General features: G+C 17.6%; 3 protein-coding genes across 3 annotated transcripts in view; 1 reads left to right on the top strand and 2 right to left on the bottom strand.

Moving 5' to 3' along the window:
- PGSY75_0824900 (hypothetical protein) overlaps positions 1–1,541 on the top strand; it is a gene marked incomplete at both ends in the record, with an annotated part of 2,937 nt that extends 1,396 nt beyond the window's left edge. The window contains one exon of the mRNA XM_018785374.1: positions 1–1,541. This exon is cut by the window's left edge and continues 1,396 nt beyond it. Coding sequence (XP_018642341.1) covers positions 1–1,541 — 1,541 coding nt within the window.
- A 402-nt stretch (positions 1,542–1,943) lies between these two features.
- Positions 1,944–5,789, bottom strand: PGSY75_0824800 (putative membrane protein; the record flags this gene model as incomplete). The annotated part of the gene is made up of 1 exon (XM_018785373.1): positions 1,944–5,789. One exon carries the CDS (start codon positions 5,787–5,789, stop codon positions 1,944–1,946), a length of 3,846 nt encoding a protein of 1,281 aa, XP_018642340.1.
- A 1,302-nt stretch (positions 5,790–7,091) lies between these two features.
- On the bottom strand, positions 7,092–9,998 carry PGSY75_0824700 (putative membrane protein; the record flags this gene model as incomplete). Its single annotated transcript, XM_018785372.1, has 15 exons — positions 7,092–7,142; positions 7,190–7,245; positions 7,342–7,408; positions 7,512–7,696; positions 7,767–7,874; positions 7,955–8,043; positions 8,119–8,153; positions 8,262–8,336; positions 8,428–8,564; positions 8,658–8,724; positions 8,833–8,891; positions 9,060–9,140; positions 9,282–9,430; positions 9,587–9,759; positions 9,840–9,998. Coding segments are annotated over 15 exons (1,491 nt in total), but the record flags the coding sequence as incomplete, so codon positions are not given.
- Positions 9,999–10,000: the final 2 nt, after the last annotated feature.

The raw sequence follows: 10,000 nt of genomic DNA, 5'->3' as shown, positions 1-10,000 counted from the left end.
TATGCACATTTTTTAACAATATATCAAATATTATAGATACTGAATGTATATGTATCAATACAACGTATTTTCTACATTTTATGAAACCTTTTCTTTCATCTAACAATAATGAAGATGATTTATTTTTAACCTATTTCTTAATTAAGCATCTTTATACATACACAGAAAATTTATTAAAAAAATGTCCAATCATATTTGATGGTTTTGTGAATTATATTATGTACTTATTCAAACATATAAACATGTTAACAAAAAATAAGTTTTTAGTAACAGAACAGAGTAATTTAATTAATATATTGAATAAGATAAAAAACGTGGAACAAGTAAATGATATTGTTCATATTTATTGTACATTATATATTCATTTGGTCCAAAACCTTTGTCTATTTCTTAAATATTTAAAATATTATAACAATGAAGAAATTAAAGAAAAAATTTTGGTGCACTATGAATATTTCATTTTCTATATATTCCATGAAACAAATAATGTTAATTTCAATATTATTTTTAAAAACAATAACGCCGCTTTTGTTACATTAAAATTGTTATATAATCTTTTAAAAATAAACAATTTCAATTTTGAAAATATACATAATATATATTTTAAATTGTGCAAAGTACAGAATCATATACAAAATATATATGAACAAAATTCTCAAAATTTGTATTCATATCAAAACCATATGCTTAATACGAATAGTATTTTTTATTTAAACAAAATAAAAACATTCTTATTAAATAATTTGGACTGTATATCCAATGATAAGAAAATACCATTTTATATTGCAAACAAAAACAAAAAATTAAAAAATAAATCACCTCGACAAATTAAAAAAATTCATCATATTAAAAATGAAAGTGGATTAGTATTGACCACGCAAGAAAGTGTTAATTCAGCTAGCCAAATTATAAACAAGCAAAAGAAAAAAAAAAAAAAAAAAAAAAAAAAAAAAAAAAAAAAAAAAAAAAAAAAAAAAAAAAAAAAAAAAAAAAAAAAAAAAAAAAAAAAAAAAAAAAAAAAAAAAAAAAAAAAACCGCTAGCTGAAATTAAAAATGCTATTAATGATGTGAAAAGAAGCAAACAATCAACAAATGAAAGTAATGAATCATTGGATGAAAGGATCGATGAAGAAATAGAACAAAATACACAGAATGGAATAATGGATAATAATTTTAACCCACATGATATAAATGAAATAGAACAAGAGCAAAATGAATTAAATAATGACTTGATTGTAACATATAATGATACTAAAAATAATGAGCTTATAAATAGTGAAAACGATAAATTATATAACAGTAGAAACCAACACAATGAATTCAGTTCATTATCTGTCAAGAACAAATGTGAGGAAACCTTAAAAAAAAAGGTGGATAAGAAAAAAATATTAAAAAACAAAGATTTAGATCATAATAACAATGTTGCACATAAAAATTCATTGGAAATAAAAACATTAAAAGAAAAAATAAAAATGGTATCATCCTCAGATGCTATAAATTCTTTAAAGTTTATGAAACAATCAATTTTAAATGATTTATAAAAAAAGAAAAGAAAAAAAAATTGAAATTAATGAAATAAAATAAGCACAGAAAAACAATAGAATATATACATATAAATATATATATATGTAAATTTGTTGTGTGTACATATAATCTCATTTGTATATGAAAATAAAGGCATATACACATTTGAATATATACATATATATATTAATAACAATTATGAAAAGTATAAAATAACATACAAACTATATATATATATATATATATATATAATTAGAACTAAAATGATAATTTGATCATATGTTATATATGTTATATATTTTATATATGATATATAATTTATTACATATAACATTTCATTTATATTATGTTATATCCTATATCATATATATTGTTTTTATCATTCATTGTTATAATTAAATTTTGTTTTAATAAAAAACTTAGAAGGAATATAAGAAGTAATAACATGTGTCATATAAATATGCATCATATAGATGATTTTTTGTTTTATGTTTTTTTTTTTTTCTTCGTTTTTCAAACTTATTTAATATTTTGTTTAAAACATTATTAACAGCAATATTTGTGTGCAACTCATTTTTTTCCTTACTGTGTTGAATTAAAGGTTTGTTTAGAGATATTCTCTTTCTAATGTAAGAATTAAAATATTGTTTTTTGCTATGCTTATTATAACCAAAAATATTTGAATTAAATGAGTCAGGATTCAAATAGTCATCTTCATAATAACTATCATCTCCATTATCACTATTAGGTTTTTTATTTAAATAAAATTTTGTTATATCCTTAACACTCTTTAAATAATTTTTGGTTTTAATTAAAAATTTATTATTGTTTTTTTTATTTTTTTTAAGTTTTTTTTTCTTCCTGGTTTTCCTTTTGTTTAAATTTATTCTCATCCTTTTCATCATTATTTTCTTAATTTTTTTCAGTCTTCGTTTCTTGCTATTTTTTTTCTTTTGTTGAAGATAATAAATTGGATCATTTTTATGTGGAGAATAATTTTTGTCTATAATATTCAAAATACACAAAATTAATGGTAAATGATAATCTGCATAATTGATAATAAAATTAAACAGATAATTTAAATAATTACATGATGCTGAATTAATTATTAACAAATTAATATTTTTAAATATGCGATACATAGATCCTTGTATTAGTGTATATATATGAAAGAAGAAAAAATTAAATAATTCGTTTAATTCTTTTTGATCATACGATGAAAAAGAACTATACACATTTTGATAATATATATATTTTTTAAAAAATATGGTTAAGAAATTAGGTGTATATGATAAAAAGAATTTTATGTGAATATTAATTGGCATTAAATATATTAAATAATAAGATACATATATATGCATATATGTACATTTATTATGTGTTAATAATTTACTTAATATATATATTAAATAATAATCAATATTTATAATTTCATTATTATTTTGTTTCTTCAGCACTGAACAAAAATCTATAATAATATCACAAGCTTTTCTTTTTAATAATAAAATAATATAAATATTTTTTAATCGTAATTCATGTTCATATATAATAACATGAATTAACATTTTTAATATCTGCAAACAATAGAAATCGATATCAATATTATTATTTTTTATGATACCATTTAATAATATTAATAACATCAAAGCTGCATAGATATTATTTAATCTTAAATTATGATCTAATTCATTAAAAAGGAAAAATAAAATATTCGTTAATATTTTATTTATTTGTTTCGATGTACTGAAAATATGTAAAATATTATTATAATCAAAAAAGTTAATACGATAATTAATAATATCTTTTATTATTTCCAAAATATATTTAGATAAAATAGCATATTCTTTATTTATAGGATAAAATTTAGGTAATAAAAATATATTACTATATTTAAAATTATCATGTTCATTTATTATATTTTGTTTTTCTATATAATTTTTATACCTTTTCTTTTTTTCAATAGTATATAAAATTTCATGACATTGATAATTAAAATAAGTAGCAACATTTTTATCTTCTCTTTTTTCATTTTCATTCAAATTAAAATGTATTTCATCACCTGTGTCATTATATATATTATTTTCATATTTATCTTTTTCTTTGTCTTTTTTTTTTTTTTTTTTCTTTCTTTTTTCTCTATAACCATTTTGTACAAATAACCAAAATATGGTTATATTTGTTTCAGCAGGTAGGTTATTTTCCATACCACTTAATAACATTTTAAGAACGTTTTTTTTTTTATTTTCATTATTTTGTATATATGAATTATATAATATATTATTATCTATATTGATATTTATATCAGATTTTATGGACCTATCATCTTCCAACGTATCTGAAAGGTTATCATTATTATTTTGATGATTAGGATTTGTATAACTATTCTCCTCATTAAGATTTTCATTTCCTTCTAAATTAGATATATCTAATTTATTACCATCATCAGATTTTATTATATTCTCCTCTCTCTTTAGGTTATTATTCATTATATCATCATTAAAAATATTTTCATCATTTAATTGATCATTTTCAATTAATATAGAATTCTTATCGTTATTATTAAAATCTAAACTACTAAGATCAAGATCTATGGTGTTATTATTATTACTATCATCATCATTATTATTATTATTATTATTATCATTATTATTATCATTATTATCATTATTATTATCATTATTATCATTATTAGATTCGGAGGACTTATTTTTGTTGTCAAAATATTTTTCTTTACTTTCTTCCTTATTATCATCATCATTAGAAAAATTGAATATATCATCATCTAATAAGTCTTGATTTTTTTCTTCCTCCCCTTGACCTTCTAAAAATTCATCAAAGTATTCATCCAGTTCATTATCTAAATTTATATCTATATTATCTGATAAATTTACATCCAAATTGTCTGACAAATTCATATCCAATTTTATTAATTCATCTTGTTCTTCTTTTGGTAAGTCATGTTTTTCATTTTCACTTAATATATTAAAATTATCATGGTTGTTTATATTACTTTCCTTATTACTTATTTGATCCATTTCTATATCATTTTTAATATGTTCCTTTTTATTTTTCTTGGAATGTTTATTTATTTTATTTTTATGTGTTCTATATTTGTTCTTATGGTTTTTATGGTATGACTCATTATATAAATTAGTTCTATTATTGGTTCCTTTCTTTTCTTTTCCTCTATACTTGTTATGAAACATTTTGAACATGTGTTTACCATCTTTAAATTTGTTTTTATTTCTATTTTTATTTTTCTTTGTATATTTATTATGTTTATTATCTTTATTATATTTATTATGCTTTTTACTAATATGTTTTTCTTTGATATTTTTATTTTGCATATTCTTCATTTTTTCCTTTTTCATTTGCATATGATATAAATTTTTTTTCCTTTTTTCATATGTCTTTCTAGATTGCTTTTTTTTTAAATAATCTGGATATTCTTTTTTCGAAATTAATCTATATATAATTCTATTATTTTTATAATTTTCATTCAATGTAATAAAATTATAAACGAAACTATTTTTATATTTATATGGTACTACAACATTCAAATAATTACAACAATTTGTTAAGTCTTCAATGCTTAGATATTTATTTATGGTATATCTTTTTCTTTTCTCATAAAATTTATTAGCTTCTTCAATTATTTGGGTAATTCTTAATTCAATTATATCGGAAATTTTTTTAAAACATGATTCATTTTCAAATTTCGTTTTTTCATTTATTATATTATAACATATACCAATATTTTTTATAAATTCTGGATTAATTAGACTATTACAATCGTTATAATTACTACTATCATTATTATTATATATGTCATCATTTTCATTATATATATCATCATTTTTATTATATATATCATCATCTTTATTATTTATATCACCATTTTTATTATATATATCACCATTTTTATTATAATTATTATCATCCATATCATAATTTTCATAATAATAATCCTTATTTACATTTTCATTATCCAACTGATATATATTAAAAGAACTTTTCCTTTCCATATTTTTTGAACCCATATTTCCATCCTGTTCGTTTTTTTTCTTCCTGCTTCTTTTTCTTATTATTTTATTATCATCATACATAATATTCTTATCATAACTGTTCTCATTATAATTAAAATAATTATTATTGTAATTATTAATATTATTATTATCTTTCATAAAAATGTCTTCTTTAATTTTATCTGTTGCTTCATTTTCATTTTCTTTATTCTTAAAAGAATAATAAAATTTATTCATCATTCATAATTTCACATATATATAATACATACATACATAATACTTTCCACAAAAAAAAATATATATATATATTAGGTATATTATATAAACGTATTAACAAACAGAAAAATAAAATAAAATAAAATAAAACGTAAAAATATATAATATATATATATTCAGTCAAAATAAAGGAATAGTGAAATTATATACAAAAGGATGGGAATTATTTAAATATTTCATTTAAAATATATATATATATATATATATATATATATATATTATGACTTATGAAAAAAATTAAATAACAAACAGTTCATATCAATAAAAATAAAATATAATATATTTATATATATTTCATTTATTTTACAAGAAAGTCATTTTTTTTTTTTTATTCCTCTGTTTATAATAAAATAATTATTTATATAAATATATACATATAACATAATTATATATATATATATATATATATATATATATATATAAATCATTATTATTATTTATATAATAGAAATTTTGTTGTTTTCCATATTTATAAAAATAAAGGAATAATTATTACCATAATAAAAAAAAAAATATATATTATATAATCATGAATAAATTATGTGAACATTTAGAACTATATATTTTTTTTTATTCATATCATTATATATAAAAAATATTGTACTTCATTTATTATATATATTATTTATATATGTATTATTTATTTGTATACATATATTTATTTTATATATATAATATATATATGCGCGAATATTTTATTTTCTACCTTTATATATATTAGATTATTAAAAAATTACAAAAGATATAAATGAATATTATATAATATTTATAAAATAAAAAAAAATGATATAAGCCCTTTTAAACATATATAATTTTTAATTATATTCCATCCTTTTCATTTTTATTTTTTATGTGAATCCATATTTAAATTATAACACAGTTGAATATTTATTCCTCTATATAATTCATAATATTCTGTTTATTCTTAAATTAAATAATTTAATATAATGATTAAAAACAAGACTTTTAAAAGTTGAATAAAATATAAAATAATAAGGAAATTAAAAAAAAAAAAAAAAAAAAAAGAAAAAATAAAATAAAATAAAATAAAATAACAAATATATACAAGAAGATAGTATTATATATAAGTTCATTACATATATGTAATAAATATAATAACAAAAAAAAAAAAAAAAAAAAAATTAATTTAAAAATGTATTATGTACAAATACTTTATATTTTTACAATTTATTATTATGTAAACAAATTATATAAAATTTTAAATCTCTTCAATTAAGTAAATAAATATTAAATGCTTGAAATTGTTTATTTATTTTCTTTCTTATATTTTAAGGTTCCTATAATATCAATTTTTTTTATATACTCTTTACACATCATCGAATAAATAAAAAGAGAAAAATTACCTTGTTGTTTAAGGTCTTCATTTCCATATTATTATTATTGTTAATATTTTTCTCTTCTATAATAAAGAATATAAATAAATATATACATAAGTACAATAATAATACATATATATATATATATATATATATATAATTACATAAAAATAATTTACCTTTAATCATCTTATAGTCATAATAGATCAAACGGATTAACAATGGTACACTTTCCATTTGTTCGTCCTTAAAAAAAAATAATAAAAAAATGAAAAAAAAAATTATTAAAAAAAAAGGAAATAATAATAATATTATTATCATTATATATTTCGCATTGAACAGTTAATACCTCAAATATAGACATCAAGTCTAAATCCCTATTACATAATTTTTTCAAGAAAGAACATATATATAAAGGATATATATTTTTCTTATAATCTTCTTTTTTAAGATGGTCCGGAAAAAAAAAAAATTTCCATTCGAGTCTTGGTATATGTCCCCACCACAATACTTTACCAATTTTATTCAAATCATCTAAATGAATAAATAAATAAATATATATATATATATATATATATAAATATATATTTTTTTTTTTTCTTACTTGGCTTATATATAAAAGGTACTTCTTTCCATACATACGATTCTCCAACTTTATGCAACTCCTCTATAACCACTTCTTTTCTTTTATATCCTGTATATGTTAACATAGCTGTTGAAAAAAAAGAAAAAAAATATATATATATATATATATATATATATATATTCTATAAATCTTATTTTAATACTTACCATAAGAATTGCATATATTCAAACATGAAAATTCATAATGAATTTGATAAAAAAAATGAAAACATTTCAAATCGTATATATTCCATTGCCTAAACATATAAAAATTTATACATATATATATTTCAACATGCACAAAAAAAAAAAATCTCTTTATTTATACTTACTGAAAAAAGGGGACACAATTCATAAATACAATAAACTACAAAAATAAAAATAAATAAATAAATAAAATAAAAATAATATTTTAAAATATGCCTATATATATTCTATAATTTCCATTTGTACTGATTTTAAAATTATGGGTTACCAGATAAAATAGAAAAAATATAGTGTTGACAAAACAAATGAATATAAATGTTGGAATACATATAAGCGCGTCATTCTAAAGAAGATAAAGAAAATAAATGCATAAGTATCAAAATATATATAAATACACATATATATATATATATATATATATATATATATATTACCATATACAATTCTGGTGCATTTCCCGAAGGAAAAAAGAGGCTTAATGTAGAATCGTCAAAAGAGGAGAGAAATAAAACAAGACAAATATAAGAAAAAAAAACGTAATTACAAATAATGTATGATGTTATATGTATACCTACAAAGAATATATTATAAAAACTTTTATTATTCTAAAACATTTCAATATATACAAAATATTTATATCCATTTATTATAAAAATTTTCTTACAAACAAATATTCCAAAAAAGAATAACCTTAAATGTGATGCACAAAATACAAGCCAAGAAAATAATATCTACAAAAAAAAATATATTTATATATATATATATATATATATATATATATATATATAATAAAAAATAATGAATAAGTTATAATATAATATGATCGACTATTTTTCTACCTCAGATACTATTATACAAAAACAAATTAGTTTCTTATCAAATTTACAATTTGCTATATCTAAAAAATAAAATTAAAATAAGTCAAAAGAAAAAAAAAAAAAAAAATAATAAATAATAACAATATATCTTATTATAACCTTTTTAATATATAATTTTTTTAAAAATATATACAATTTATTTTATATAATATTAATATTATGAACCTCATATAATATACAAAAATTACATGATAAAATTGAAGGGACAGGTTGAGAGTAAAAGAAATTTTCAAAACAGTCCAAGTTTAACCATGCTTTCCTATCATAAACTGCATATAGAAATATACATTTATATATATATATATATATATATATATATGTGAATAAAATGTTGTTATCTTATAGACATATAATTTATTTTCTTCTTAATGTATATTCTTATATTTTGTAATTTTTTTTTTTGTACATACCTAACTTTCGAACTGCTGAGTTAAACAATATTTTAAAAGAGAGTAATCTTAAGATGCAAATTATAAGTGTGTTGGAATATTTTAAATAATAAGAATCACTTAAATTTAAAAATATTAAAAGAAATCCAAATTCGTTCAATAATAAATCGCTACAACAATAAAAAATATAATCATACAAAATGAATGATCTAATATATATATATATATATATATATATATTTATATATTTATTTATTTTATTTTTTTTTTCATAATTCATATAATGTGTCCAAATTTTATATTATTCACATGCTTATATTGTTTACCATTGAAATATCATAAAGTCCCTCATAACAATTTTAAAACAAATATGAAGGAAAAATAAAAAGACAAAAAAAAAAGAAGACGTTATTATTCGAAAAAAATCATTATGTATATTATTTTGTATTAAGAAATTGAAAACTGAAATAAGTATTCCCAATTTACAAAAGGTTTTAATCTATCACAAAAAATAAATATATATATATATACTTATAATTTATCATATAAAATTTATAATATATATTATCTATATTTTACTTTTATCCTTTTCCTTATGACATATTCCCAAAATGAATATACAGAATAAATGACATTTTTTACAACACCCAAATTGATGCATTCAATTTTTTCTTTAATCTCAGTTAAATATTTATCAACTGGTAATAATCCTTTATCTAATCCTACAAGAAACTCAACCT

Source organism: Plasmodium gaboni, chromosome 8 (genome assembly GCF_001602025.1).
Source record: "Plasmodium gaboni strain SY75 chromosome 8, whole genome shotgun sequence".
Classification (NCBI taxonomy): Eukaryota; Apicomplexa; class Aconoidasida; order Haemosporida; family Plasmodiidae; genus Plasmodium; species Plasmodium gaboni.
Note: the sequence above shows the minus strand (reverse complement) of the source record. Positions and strands in the feature narration are given on the sequence as shown.